Source organism: Vicia villosa, linkage group LG6 (assembly GCF_029867415.1).
Source record: "Vicia villosa cultivar HV-30 ecotype Madison, WI linkage group LG6, Vvil1.0, whole genome shotgun sequence".
Classification (NCBI taxonomy): domain Eukaryota; kingdom Viridiplantae; phylum Streptophyta; class Magnoliopsida; order Fabales; family Fabaceae; genus Vicia; species Vicia villosa.
This window is the reverse complement of record NC_081185.1, coordinates 161,599,255-161,615,275: the sequence shown is the minus strand read 5'-3', so window position 1 is coordinate 161,615,275 and position 16,021 is coordinate 161,599,255. Positions and strand designations below refer to the sequence as shown.

The 16,021-nt window shown below is 31.4% G+C and overlaps 1 protein-coding gene and 1 non-coding gene across 2 annotated transcripts; one reads left to right on the top strand and one right to left on the bottom strand.

The window, feature by feature from the left end:
- The first annotated feature begins 1,661 nt into the window (after positions 1-1,661).
- LOC131610902 (ribosome biogenesis protein NSA1) lies at positions 1,662-7,212 on the top strand. The gene is given in 13 exon segments (XM_058882965.1): positions 1,662-1,877; positions 1,968-2,080; positions 2,171-2,200; positions 2,284-2,420; positions 2,977-3,156; positions 4,030-4,093; positions 4,229-4,336; positions 5,133-5,286; positions 5,772-5,861; positions 6,149-6,204; positions 6,448-6,505; positions 6,687-6,826; positions 6,828-7,212. Coding segments are annotated over 13 exon segments (1,365 nt in total). The 5' UTR covers positions 1,662-1,795; the 3' UTR covers positions 6,981-7,212.
- Positions 7,213-8,323: 1,111 nt separating this feature from the next.
- TRNAE-UUC (transfer RNA glutamic acid (anticodon UUC)) lies at positions 8,324-8,395 on the bottom strand. Its single transcript has one exon. It is a non-coding gene; the product is annotated as a tRNA-Glu (tRNA).
- Positions 8,396-16,021: the final 7,626 nt, after the last annotated feature.

Below are 16,021 nucleotides of genomic sequence, written 5' to 3'. Positions count from 1 at the left end.
TAATACGAAAAGTCAAATATTTATAAAATTTTAACGACTATGATTCACTGATGGTATAAAACTTTTTTACAGTATTTCAATTAAATTCTAATTAGTATGCATTATCAATACGGTCAATTAATCACAACCATCCATTAATGCTACTTTACATGTGATTATAACAAAAGTGAAATTTCTCTAACAAATGGGGTAAACTCGTTGTTTTGGAAGGATCATTGGTTGGAAGGCGGGATGTTGATGATGCGTTTTAGTCAGTTGTTCGATTTATCAATAGATAAGAATGTGTCAGTAGCAAAAATGTATTCCTTACGGTGGGGGGGCGACGGGGAGGCGTAGGAGGTTGTTTGTGTCGGAGGAAGAGATGGTGGGGGAGTGTAATTTGCTGTTGCGTTATGTGATTTTGCAGGTTCATACTAAAGATTCGTGGGTGTGGTGGTTACATGTTTCAAATTGTTATAATGTGAATAACGCCTATCACTTTTTGACAAAGAACATGGAGGATCTACTGGTTTGTGGCCATAAGCATCGGTGGATGCAAGCGGTGCCATTAATTTATTTGTTTGGCGTTTATTTCGTATTCGATTGAGAGAAAGACAATTTGGTTAGAAGACATATTATTACTGCTGAGGAACAAATTTGCTCAGCGTAATGTGGTTTCATTGAAAGTCGGGATCACTTGTTTTTTCATTGTGAATTTTATAATAAGCTCTGGCTGTTATTGTCTGGGTGGTTAGGGATTGAGTCAGTTTTTCAAGGGAGTTGTGAGGATCACTATGACCAATTTGTGTGGTTGGGTGGTCGTATAAAGGAGAAGCTACATGTTTTTCATTATTTGGGTAGGTGTTGTATGGTTAATTTTCAAAATAAGAGTCCATCTTTGATGACTATTTGTGAGAAGGTAAAGCTTCAAGCTTAGTGGGTTAAGGTTCACGTGTTATCTATTGTGACTGAGTATTAGGATTGGAGGAATAAATCGCCTCAGCGCATTATAGGCATTGGAGACTAGTTTTGGGTGTTTGGTTGTATTTGTTTTTTTAGTACATCTTATACTAGAAGAGTTGTTTTGTGTTAAATATATTTAGTTCTTTAAAAAAATATCATTTCAATTAAATTCATTTTAAATGTAAATAATTTTAGAGAAAAGGGATATGCACTGACAGTGTAAAATATTTTTACACTGTCAACCAATCTCAACCATGTATCCAATTAAAACATAATTTTAATTTAAAAAAACTAATGTGACATGGTAAATGTAAGGATTTTGATTGGTTGTATGTGTAAAGTTAATTTACACTATAAGTGCACTACTTTTAAACTCATAATTTTAAAATTTTAACATAAAAATTGTAATAAAAAATAAAATGTTAAAATATCATGCAATTAATTTGTGAGAGAATAAAAGATATACACAAACAATCTAAAATTAAAATTATTTTATACTGTCAATCAATTACAATCGTATTAAGTAAAAAATTATATTATTATTTTTAAATAAATTAAATAAAATGATTAAATAATACATTTTTATTAAATTATAATATAAAATTATTTTACATCAGAGCACTATCTTTTAACTCAAATAAAAGTTTAATTATTATATTTTACAGTAGAAAATAATAAATCTGAATATATATTTATTTATTTTGAAAAAAAGAAGGGGAAGGAAGACAGTGTAGGTTTTTCTTTGGCCGCGTTTCCTTCTTTCTGCTTCCCTAACCTAAGCAAGAGCAGTGCAACGCCGTTCATTTCTCCTGACTCACTCTCTCCGCCGTTGATTCATTTCCGGTGTCTGTAAATGCCTCGCGCCACCACTCTCGAGTGCCCCGGCTGCCCTCCCCTTCGTGCTCTAACCTTCGACACACTCGGTCTTATCAAAGGTCCTTTCTCTCTTTTTTTCATACTCTATCTCTCAATTCACCACTTTGTTTATTCTTATCTTGCTCATTCTTTATGGTTTGTGTTGTTAGTTCTCGAATCCCGCGAAAATCAAGGAGGTCTCAAAGTCGTAGAGCGATGGGGTGAACCTGATGCTTCCAAGTCCGTTAACGCTGTTTCAATCATTGACCGCAACTCCAATCCGGTAACGTTTTGTTCTAGAGATTCTCTAATACTAATTTGTGCAATGGATTTAGGGTTCTTATAATTTCCATATGTTTTTCTGTTATTTCAGTTATTAGCTGTAGCAAGGAAAAATGGCCAGGTAAGCTACTTAACGGTTCTATAATTGGTTGTTTTCAATATTTGTTATTAAAAGTAAAACGTTTCACTAAAAAAAAACTGCAGATTGAGGTTTTGAGTCCTGTAACTGGGGTTTCTCAAGCTACAATTTCGACGGCCAATGATGTAGATGTTCAGTCTGAAGAGAATAACGTTATTGGTTTGCATCTATTTGGAAAACAAACTCTTGAGATCGATTCCAGGTATATAAACTGTAGTTTTTTTTCACAGTTTAAGATTGTTTTTCATTCTTATCCTTGTTGTATTTTGACTTTTTGGTCAATAGAGCAATTACTGCAGTTAAATTTCTCTATAAATAATCAAATTGCCTTGCTGTTTATTCGTGTAATTGCGTGAATGCAACAGCATATAGCATATGCATGAGACTTTTGTGTTATTTTTAGGTTGCTTTGTCGGCAGGCCTCACGTCTAATCCGTCTTGTTAGTTGTTGGAATGTACTAGGGCTATTAGCCCCATTATCTGTTACTACTTTGGACTTGTTCTAATAGTATTAGTACTGGCCCTAATTACTAGTATACATAAGAGTATTAGGTTTAGGTATTGTTTTATGTTTTACATCTTCCAATCATACATTCAGTGTTAATTGTTACCTTTGACCGTACTTTTGTCACTTTCTTTATTACCTGTAAGTTAATAAGTTGGTTCTCATGTATGTATGCGTGCGTGTGACTGTTATGTGTTTGTAATTTTGTATTTGTGTACTTCCATATCACTAAAATGTGTTCATTATTATTTAGGACTTATAATTTACTTACATGCACGAGCAAAGGGAATGCAAGCATAAGGTCCATTGAAGTTCCTGGTTCAGAGACAGAATCTTCCGGTAGTAATTCTTCAAAAACATGGAATGTATGCAATAGCGGTAATGTTTTATGTTGCAAGGTGGACGGAAATGAGAAGTTTGCGTTATTTGGAGGGTGAGTTTTTATAGTTTGCATAACATAGAAACTTCAAAGTTATATTAAATCCACACGACTATTGAACTGTTTGAATAATTTTGCATTTTGAGGTGAAAAAAATGAACAAGAAGAGTAAAGGACATTCAACTACAGACTGAAATGAATTAGCACTGAAATGTAATCCGTCAAAAACAATGATTAGCACTGAAATGAATCATTTTCAAAGGACCATTTTAAAAGGACCATTTTATCTATAATAAATGTAGGGGTACAAACTTGTTCATAATCCTGTCAGCAGGTTTTAGTCGTTTAGCTTGTGTTGCCATACTTCAAGGCCCATGTGGTGCATTTGCACAAATTCTTACCGATTTTGTGGTAATCCCTATAATTATATATAAAAAGATTTGACTATACCCTTGACCCTTGTAACAGATAACACATCAATCAACCAAACTGTAAAAAAAATATAATCATTAGATTTGGAGCTTGTATTCAGAAATAGAGCCTTGCTGATTCTGTCTTAGGCTGAATGAAAAGGAGAGTTTGATAATTTTAGCTTTGATCATTTGATGGATACCTAAGTTACCAAGTAGCATTTGGGATGGCTTTTTACAAAAGTGTATCATAGTAGTTATGAGTTTAATAAGAATATCATAGATTATATCTTAGTGTTGGTTTTTTGTAACCCTTTATATATCATGAATTAGCTAGATTATGTAACAATCACAAAAGCATATTGCAAGTTACAACCGATATAAACAAAATACAAATCGACACCCTTTACCACAAACCTTTGAGAATCTAAACAAGGCAACACCTTATAGCTGTAGTTATTATTATCTATACATATGTTTACCCGACACGTGAGAAATAATGAATAATTGTTTGTAGGAAAGGAGTTGAAGTCAATATTTGGGATCTTGAAAACTACACAAAGATCTGGAATGCGAAATCTGTGAGCCATAACTTCAACCCCCTTCATTTCATATTTTTTTTACTAACCATTAATTTTCTCTCGAATTTATCTTTTGCTAGAACACAGTTTTTGTTTTACTAAACTTGATTTTACCAATTCTTTTAACCCATGCAGCCTCCTAAAAACAGCCTTGGTATATTTACACCTACCTGGTTCACATCTGTTTCATATCTAAGTAAAGATGACCATCGGAAATTTGTTGCCGGCACCAATAACCATCAGGTAAATTTAATCAGTGAATTCTTAAATTCTATTCTATACTAAATGAAGAAAAAGATCTTTGGTGTATGATAATACAATTACTCCTCTTAGATGTTGATATCCTTCAACAAGGTGTGTTAGAGAGTGTGGTAGTCCTAGAGACTTTTGACAAGGATTATAATCCGTTTCAATCTGGAATTGCTGAAAAAATAAATTATATCTTATCAAGAGGGATGTGAAACATATTTCCACAGTATATTCATGTATGAATACTTAATTTTGACAATCATGTAGGAATATTTCATTGTCATGAACTATAGTAGAGAGTCTCTATTATATCTTTTGTGTATATATGTATCCTACGTGGACTATTTTCAATTTTAATACAGAAGGAAGGATATGTTGCATATTTAACATTATTTGATTCCATAAGGTGAAAATAAAATTCATCAATGAATGACTCCTACAACATTAAAATTATCTCATAATTAACCTTTTAAACAGAGTAATATAGCTTGCGCCTTGACCATAAAGTTGCACGAGATATTTCCATTTTATTTACAAAGATGAGGATAATGAGCATACTATTGTTTCAAACTGTGGATGTGCTGTTGTTTGACTATAAAGTTGCATAAGATATTTCCATTTTATTAACAAAGATGAGGATAATGAGCATAATATGGTTTCAAACCTCGGATGTGCTGTTGTTTACCTAAAGTTTTTATTCAGAAAGAAAAACATTTAATTGTTTGTTATTTTTTCTCTTGTATACATTTTCTAATTACTATTCCTTTACAAACTTTGGTCCTTTGAACAGGTTCGCCTATATGACATATCTGCTCAGAGGAGGCCTGTTCTATCTATTGATTTTCGTGAGACACCAATTAAAGCACTGGCTGAGGATATAGATGGCAACACAATCTATTTAGGGAACGGGTCTGGTGACATGGCTTCTGTTGATATACGGACAGGTATCCCCCAAAGTTCTGAAAATGTTTCATAAATTTAGGAAGTGATTGCAGCACTGTTTAACTTCTATTCTATATTTTTCAACTTCTATATTATTTAGCATACGGTATTACTCCGATATTCTTCATTTTCCATTTTGACCAATAACTTTGGACTATCTATTTGCTGCTTATTTATTACATTAATCCTATAAAAACTTATTTTAGACAATGTTATAAATTAGCTTTTATTTGGCAACAGAAGTTGGATCTGGCTTAGTTCCCTCAAAATACAAATATTTGTGTACTTATTATAAAGATGTCCCCTTTTGGCTTTTTCTTTGATGTTTCCCTACTATTTAGATATTAGATTGTCAACTGGTGCAATTGCATTTTGCTATAGCTTCTAGTTATTGTGAACTTTATTTATTTCATTTGTTTCTATTGTCTCTAAATCTAAATTGACCTTTTTGAATGACTTAGTTTTGATATTATTTTAATAAATACAGGGAAAATGCTAGGATGTTTTACCGGAAAATGCTCTGGAAGCATCAGATCCATTGTCAGGCACCCCGAGCTACCTGTGGTAGCTTCATGCGGTGAGCATTAGTCTGTTTTTTGACTCTATTCCCTCGTGTGATGCTAATCTTTTAAGTTTATACAGAGAGTTCTCTTATGAAGTCTTGATCACAACTAAATAGTTCTTTGTAAATTATTTGTTGTTTATCTGCTGGGAAATTATAATCTTTACTCTAGTTATCATACCTACCCTGAGCATGATTTCTCTTGTAGCTCATAAAATAGTATAGGACGTATAGTCTGTTCACTTTTTTTTTCTAGATAAAATAATGTCATTTCTTAATCTGACAAATATATATTTTTCTAGGACTGGACGGCTATTTACGACTTTGGGATACGAAGACAAGGCAGCTTCTTTCTTCTGTAGGTTTCATATTCTTCTAATTTCTCCCTTTTCAGTATCATAGTTCTTTTTTAAACATGAAATCACGAACTAGCCCGTGGTCCCCAATGCCTGCTGTAGTTGTTTTCTACCTTATGCCTGCCGTAATTGTTTTGTGCCTTAAGTAATATGCTTCAATAAAGTTAGAAATTTTTAAAAATATCATCCGTTCTTGTATTGTCGTCATAATAATATATAATAATATATATTTTGACTGGTTGCAGGTTTTCCTTAAGCAGCATATACTGCATGCTGTTTTTGACTCAAATTTCATTGTTGAAGGTTAGTATTTTTCTTGTTTCTTTAATGTAGTATATTTTGTAATCTGTATTCTCAGTTATGAAAAAGGAAAATAAGGGGATTGATGATTAGTGTTATCTTGATGAACAATCAAACAGCACAAGTTTGATTATTGAAATCCAATACAGCTTCTTATACTTCACCTCTAATTTTATTTACTCAGATATTCCTAAAGAAACAGATTCTCTAGCAAGCAAAGAACAAACTATGAAAGAGATCACAGATGGGGAGGAAATTGAAGCAACACCTTTGAAAAGAAAAAAATCTTCTAGAAATAAAGAAAATGTGATAGATGGTAGTGAAAAAAAGAAAAGAGTCAAGGATAGTGAAGAACACAAAAAATCCAAAGGAGGCAAGTCAGCATCCAAGAAAAGAAATAAGAGCTCGAAAAATGAAATTCAAGATGAAGGGTTGTGATTTAGATGGATTGAATACTAGGCGAGGTATCCAAAACTAATATCGGGATGTGTGGTGATGAAGGCGGAAAAAGTTCGGGTAGGAGTTTGTGTTTGGTAATTGAATGAGCTTGGAGGTTACTATGTGAGCAAGTTACTAGGCTGGTTAGATTTGTTCAATTTTGTGCAACAAGTTAAGAAACTTAAAAGTGAAAATTTGTTATTGAAGAAACAATATTTTGACTTCTAAAAAGTTGAATGCACTATTTTGAATACAGATACTTTTACATTGAATTCCTTAACATGGTAGTATCTTAACTCTTAAGAGCACAAGAACTTTTAAGTTATCTAAAATGTTCAGTATTTTGCTTAGCAACTGTTGGCTTTTAGATGATTCTTATCAGGCGTGTTAATGATTTTCTACTCTTTTTTATTTATGGGAAATATTTGATGTATACCCCATCCACCTATGGGCACCCCTTAGTTTAATTAATTTTTTTGTCACATAAAAATGTTATGGAAGTGAATATCAATCATGTGTATACACACTAAGGGGGTGTTTATAACACAGGCCCTTTCCTTAGAATGTTATGCAAGTGAATATCAATTATGAATATTTTTAAAAAAAATCTTCGACTATATATGAAAATGTTGTCAAGATGATTTCTATATGTAATTATTTATTATTAATTAAGCCTTTATATCATATCACCAACTAATAATTTGATCAATATTTCGAATTATTAATTAAGCCTTTATTAATTTGTATTTTAATATAAGTCGCTTTATAATTCCAATGAATAATTAATGATATTTTTTATATTATATCCTTAAATATTTATTATTCTCTCTCCTTTCAATTGTGTAAATTTATCTTTCACATGACATTAATGATGGACAATTTTGTAAAAATCTTCGTAATTTCTCATTTTCACACTAGAGTTATTATTTTTTCTTAATAAATTTGAGTTGGATATCTTTTTCAAACATTAATACTCTACTCTTATAGATCTATTTAGTTTGTTGAAAAATGGTGTAAATTTAATTAACAATTGAAAGAACTTAAATATATTTAATTAGAGTATAGTTAGCTGTGATGTGATTAACATATTTGTTGAAAAATGAGTTTTCATTTATAAAATAGTATTTACAATTAACCATTTAGTAGCAAAGCTGTGGTGAATCAAATTTCAATTACATTTATGTTTTAGAGAAAAAAAATAGCTGTCAAATAATATATCCTTTATGTTTATTTAATATTTTTCGATTAAAAACAAAAATAAAATAAAGAAAAATAATAATAAGCTACCGTATATTTGAGTTGGCTTATTTTAATTGTCTTGAATATATTATTATTCAAAGTAACCACTATTTTTTCAAAGCATAACTGCATAAATCGAAAAAGTTCCGATGCCGGGAATCGAACCCGGGTCTCCTGGGTGAAAGCCAGATATCCTAACCGCTGGACGACATCGGATTGTTGAATGATACCGGCAATTAAGATATATATAATATAAACAAAGTCTTTCTTGTCTATTTTTTCTTTAATAGCTTACCTTCTCTTATAACTTGTCTATTTTTTTTAAATATAATTAGATATACTCTTCAATGGAGATCAGCGAATATGATAGATCATAACATTGTTAAAAAATGGTGGGATTGAAATGGAAGTAATTTTTTTTCTTAAATGGATCAACTTGAAAATGTGTACAAATACAAATGAATAAATAAAATGGTGAAACTTTAAATAACAACAAAAAGAATTTAAATATATAAACTTATTACAGAAAGAATTTGAAGTGCGTTCCACGTGCGGGCTCTTATGATTTGAGATAGAGTAATATATTTTACCATCTAATGCGGAGATAAGTATATTCCCCGTCTTTAAATCATATGAATAATTTTTTATTTTATCATCAATCTAATGTTTTGGGAGTTTAACATAATTATCGACTTTGTTTTTGTGAGTAAAAGGCCTGTTAGTAATTGCTACACATAGATTTTTGTCAACTGACATTAAATGCACATATATGTTATCATTCCATTAAGTATAATTCTCGTCTTTAAAAAGTAGTGCTCCTTTATATGCTCCCCTGGATCGTCGTCACCCATATTCACAAACTTTTAAGTTGCTTATATGGGTAAGACACGGTTTACAAGGGGGTGAATAGACTTTTTAAAAAAACTTCCAATAAAAAATGGTTTGAAAATGTTTTACTAGAGTTTCAAAAACAAAATTGATTTTGCGTAGCAGAAACAATTTTGACGAATAGAGATTGTGCTTATAGATTGAAATTGACACGTAGAGACTTAAACAACTCACAACACAATTAAGATTGACAATTAAATTCAACTAAATGTACAAACTAATATTTTATTGAATAATTAATAAATTACACAAGTAGTGAAATTTTACAATATCAACACTTCGTGGATTCTACAATCATATTTTTCAGTTTAATCGACAACAAGACAAAATCAAAGTACCAATTCTAACAAAACCTACACCTTTATAATAAATCGCTACCAAAAGAATATCCTAATGACATGCAACTTCTAGAAGGCAATAAAGAACAACCTAATCATTTAATGTTCTATGAAAATTGAGAGAGAGAGAGAGAGAGAGAGAGAGAGAGAGAGAGAGAGAGAGAGAGAGAGAGAGAGAGAGAGAGAGAGAGAGAGAGAGAGAGAGAGAGAGAGAGAGAGAGAGAGTGTACACCAATTTTATACTAGTTTGGTGCTTTTGTTCTCACTTTACACCTACTCTAGTATCCAATGGTTGCCTATTAAAAATTTATTGTTATTGCAATAATATTTGTGACAATTGACAAGAATTTGTATAATCACAATATCCATATTTAATGTTGAAAAAAATTATTCTTTCTGGATCTTTGACAGTTCACAAATTGAACTCTAAGCAAAAATTTTACTCGAATTCACCTCTTGATTCTTCCAGCCTCAAGAACATGCTCCTAAGTTTTCGTTCTACGACGATCTTTACTCAATTCCACTGGTATATTGAGCGTTGATATGTTTGAAGATTGAGAAGAACTCATACCCTGTATGTAGGCTTCCATATAACACTACCAAAGTAAACCTGGGGAGAAGAAACTCATTCTTTTCCACTGAAACTGTCATAACCAGTTACAATACCACACACCCTTGCAAACTTATGAAATCTTAGATAATTCTTCAAAGAAACGTTATATTCAAAAACAAATCTCCTCAACAATCACAAATATTCAAAAACAAATTCCCTCTATTTCATTTGATTCGACTCACAGGATGTGTGATTCAAGACTAACGAATTCCCAATGTTATCAATAACAACAACCTTCCCAAACTCATCCTCAAGACTAACGATCCTTAGTTTGTTCTATCATGAGAAATTTCTTTTTTGTTAAGCGCTATTTGTTGTTAAACTTGTTGTTTTTAAATGGCAATAGTAATGAAACGAGTATGCATCTTTTGAATCGTTTCATTCGTATTCACTCACACATATTCATTTCTTTCATTTTTCATTAAAAAAGTATATATATATATATATATATATATATATATATATATATATATATATATATATATATATATATATATATATATATATATATATATGTCAATGTTGTTTATTTCCCTTGCCAAATTTTTGTTTAAGCAAATTTTGGAGGGAGGATGATGCAAACAAATACCCAAAATTATTGACAGTATGCTTTTGGATAAACTCTTGTAGACAATGTAAGACATTGTTTCACTTCCCAAACACTGAAGATATAACGAAGATAATCCCTAGTCAAACCTTTTAAGCCTAGAAGTAGGAGTTTCTTTTTGTATGAAAAAACCTTCGATCTTAACCAGAGGCATGGTAGTCTTCAGTTAATTTGACCATGTGTTCAAATTTCAAAAAAGGAACATCCCATATGAGGATCATCCACATATTATTCCTCATACATATCATACGACATCAAAGGGGGTCGAAAATCACAAATCCACTATGGTTGTTCCTCACCAACGAGGAACAAGGCAGTCATAACCCTTTCAACAAGTCAAACGAATAAATGTTAAATGATTTGTTAAAAAAAACCAACAAAAATGAGAGATGCAAAAATAAATAAAAGTCCGCTAAGTTGAAAACAAGTGACTTAGGAAAAAATTAGGGCATCCCAGTGGACTACAAACTCGAAAAAAACCAGTCCTGGAAAAATTAGGGAAAACGAAAAAAGCGAAAAGAAGGATAAAAAAAATCCTTAACAAGAACAAATTTGTGTGACTACAAACAAAAGGAGAGTGACTGCCTCTTCAAAATTTTCATTGGTTCCTTAACCATCACAATCACTTCAAAATCCTTTTGAAAAATGAATGCTCGTGTCGAATTAAATGAACTTAGGACTGGAGATCATTAAAGGAGAATGAGTGAGTCAAAATTAAATTTTGAGCTTTATATCCTTTTGTTAAAAAAAAGTGTGAACCATGCCACGTTACAACTCGAAAAAACCTAGTTAAAGCATAGTTTATTTTGAAAGCATACTACAGAAAGATCGCGTTAAACTGACTGAGAAAGATGTTTGTTAATCATCGGTATTGGTATCTTACCCTTGCATCATCTTTCGGGCCTTGACTATTTAAAATCAACATTGTATTTTGACTAATGATCCACTCACTGCACGTCACAACTTCATTTCAATAATAACTTCAAAATTTGCATGAACATGGCATTAAAATTACCATTGTGAAGATGGAATTTTATCTGCAAATAAGAAAATCAGCATCAAGAGAGTTCCAACAATAGGCAATCAATCAAGGAACTTGATCACTCGTAAGTAGTTCATCAAAGGAAAATCACTTCAAAACTCAATAACACTAAGGGAAAACCACCCAAATACCCTATTGATCAGGGGCATATCATCTATAGACTCTTTTAAGTAGTGGAAAATCCCCCCAGGGATCTAATAATCGATCGATATGGGGAAAGTCTCCAAGTACTGGTCGATTAGAAAGCAAATCGACAAGAGAATATCCCAAGTAGAGGCAAGCTACTTCGTGAATCAGGCAATTAGGGGAAAACACTTCAACACTTGGTGAATCGCTCCTAGATTTGGTTAAACAGGGGCAGCCCCCTTTGAGGTTCAAAAATACTTGAGCATGCCATCTCAAGTTCTATCATGGCAAATTTCTTCAAAAATCTCATATCTGGGCAAGATGAATTTCATGACAAAGGGCCAGTCCTCTCCATATTTTCAAACGGCTCAAGCAAACCCTATCATACATCAGCAACTACTCAGTTAAAAAATTGATGTCGGGAAATCGTGATTGCAAAACATCCTACCCGAAGACCTATTCCTTTGACAAGAAGCTTTGGTTGATCTCCAGGCAGGCATCGGTTGTAACATGCCTCACCATCATGCATTACCATTACATCAATCCCATTTGCATATATAATGCACTACTCGTGCAGCAACCATGTTTATATTGCCCTAGCATCAAATCATGCATATCCGGTCATTTATTTGGCATATCCCCATTGCCTGAATCAGACAACATTAAAAGGATACACCTTATATGGAATCTTACCACATAGCCCAATTTCATTTGACAATTACCCCCAAAGAATCCCAACTCACTTGGCACCTCTCAAAACCCACCCTCGCTTGGCACTTTCCAAAGCCCGGCTTCGGTTGGCATCTCCAAAACCCAACGCTGCTTGGCACCTTAAAACCCAATGTCCTTGGTAACCATAAAAATAATCCCATTATATTTCATGCATCATTTTATGCGTATCATGTCCAGAGACATCGTACACTGCATCAGGAAATTGAAGGCATACCACACATCAGCAAATGCATTAGCATAAAAATATGCATACATAACATAAGCCAGGATTCAACGACTGCAGGTCTAGTTTAATCCCCAACAAAGTCCTTTGCTAATCCTCGAGAAACTTGTGACTCCCGCAAGTTTCCTTCCTGGGTCTCTCCAATAAAGAACGTTCCCCAACGAGTCTCCTTTAAAACATTTACCCTAGCAGGATATCTCCCTGGTGAAAAACTTTCCCAATGAGTCCCCTGGAAAAGGAATTTTCTCCAACAAACATCTCCCTGTGAGTCTCGGTTTGCTTGTTCCCAAGCATATTTCACTTAGTAACCACTGTCCCCGATAAATTTACTTTAGCTTGTCCCACAACAGGTTATTCCCTTTTTAAACATTCCTACTGTGCCTATTTGAAATATTATCCCGTGTGTATATTCTTCATAGGACGATCTCTTTTCAAATCTCCATCAAGTTTCTATAATTTCGCTCCTTGCGAACCTCTTACCCAACCACAATATCAAATTCAGTATTGGTGTCGATCCTTGCATCCTTGATGCGATATTGTTGCACCCCAAAATTTGCCCTCTTTATTTGAGCTATAAGTTATTAACGATGTTTATTTCGTCATTCAAAAATCGAAGAAAAACAATAAAGAGTTCTTGTGGTTTTAAGGAAGTGCGACGTGAAGAATGGTTTAAATAGTGGAAATATGAGAAAATTCACAAGTCTTATTTGGAAAGTGATATGAGCTAAATTCCCGCGAAGCCCCGACTGTTTCGACGATATCTACAACTTTCGTGTTCGGCTCGGAAGCCATTTCTTTGAGGAAAGTGGTCAAATTAGCCAATTACTTGGATTTTTATAGAGAAAAAAGGTGCTGAATGTAGGGTTTCGGATCTCAGAAAATTCATATCTCATAATCGGCTAGTCGGATTCGCTCGAAAATTTAACTGGAGCACCGTGCCATTATTACCAAGATTTCATATGTTCGGACCGTCGACCAATTATGCACTGAAAATTCCCAGCATTTTGAAGAACGTCGTAATCTTTCGGTAAAAAGTGTGTTTTCGAGTATGTCGCGCCAAGTTTGAAAATTCATAACTTCTTTGATTTTTATCGTATGAAGCATAACGGTAAGAACACAAAAAACCTGTGAACAGGCAACTATCCTATTACAGGAGTACATGAAGATTACAAAAAAAGTACAAAAAGGAAAATGTTGACTTTTTGGTCAACGGGTGAACCATAGATGGTTGATCCTGTTGACTGTCATACCCCAAATTTGCCCACTCCGTTTCAAAAAGTCAAATAATCTTAAAATTGAGTTTCATAAAATTCTTTGGTTTATTTACAATAACATTTTGGATTTTAAATTTATTTGATTTATCTACTTAATATAAATGTAAAGAAGTCATGATGGCAACCCTAGTCACATGTCATCTTCATAACAACTATTGCCACATGTCATTTGGAAATAATTCTAAATACAAACCCAAATTATACAAACTCAATATTAAAATAAATAATAATTATCTACTTAATATAAATGTAAAGAAGTCATGATGACAACCCTAGCCACATGTCATCTTCATAACAACTATTGCCACATGTCATTTGGAAATAATTCTAAATACAAACCCTAATTATACAAACTCAATATTAAAATAAATAATAATTATAATAATAATAAAATAAATAATAATTAAAAATATAATAATAATAATAATATTAACCTTAATAATATAAATAATAAGTAACAATTAATATTATTTAATAATTGACACAATTGATACAAATAAATAATAATTTAAAATAGATTAAAAATAAATATACATAAATAATATTTTAATATAAATTGTTGGATTCAAAATATATTTAAAAATATTTTATTGATCATTGCTGCTTGGAACGTCTGCAGATTGCTCACTTATGAATGTTTTTATTGATGTAATTTTTGTTATTTTAGTTGCAATTTTTAAATAATTGTTCAAATAAATAGATATATCTTTATCCCTAATATCTTTATTCACCATATTGTTATTGTTACTATTGTTCCATTTGTTACTATTTTATTATAAATTATTTGTTACTATTGTTCCATTTGTTCTTTCATTTACCTTTAACGTATAAATTATTAAACTAATAATACTTTAAACCTCAATCTAAGAGTTGATCGTGCATATGTTCCTTAAGGTAATATTGAGAAACTTTACGTACTAAAAATGTGTTTGAAGAATTATGAATTAATGAGGGTTAAACACATAACATTCTGAATGTAATAAGTCTCTAATAAGTCTTTGGAGTATTCTGATTTAGAATTTATACCTTACAAAAATATTTTTTTTTGTAGGTTATTGTATTTGGTTTCAATTTCATATATGGCTTAACAACTAATAATTATTTGGTTATTTAGTTTTATAATGGTTCAATTTTGAAGTTTTCTTTGTGTGATGTTCTTTCACGTAAGTCATTTGAATATTTAATTTTTTTATTACATAAATTTATATGATGGTAATTATATCTTAAATTTGTACATTTTTTAATTATTATATCAAAATAACATGTCAGTTTATATAATTTTTGTTATTATAGTTTAGATGTTTCTATAATTTATATTTGTTTTCAATTAATAATAAAATAATCATTTAAATTAGAATAATAATAATTATTAACGTTAATTCTTTATAAAGTTTTCGTAAACTCGATAAATCAATTTTTAATTAATTTTTTAAAATAAATTTATATTGTCTCTAAAAATAAAATGAGTAAACTATAACTTTATCACTTTTTATTTTTATATACATTAATATTTATAAATTTTATTTAGCAAATTAATTTTATAAAAAGAAGATCAAGCCTATTCTTTACAAAATCTGCCCGCAAGAAAATAGGGATGCAATTATGGTTAGTGTATTCTGATACCATTTGTCCAATATTTACCTTACCATAGAATCCACACAACTATTCTCTTCTCTGAAAATATGAGAAGCCACGAAATCCATACTATTAGTGATATTAACAAAGTTGACCTATCGGTTCAGAACTTGCCAAGGCACAAAATCCATACTATTATCTTATAAATTTATAAGATAAATTTTACGATTTCTTACCAATAAAGGTCTACATATTTTTGACTACGTAAGTAGTTAAAATATAAACATGCGTTATTTAATCTCCATATTATTAACTAAAAAAAAATTTATAGTCTTTCGCATTAAAAAATTAATAATATAATTACAAATATAACCTGAATGGCCTACAAAATAATTGTATATCTAAATAAAAAATTAAATATCAA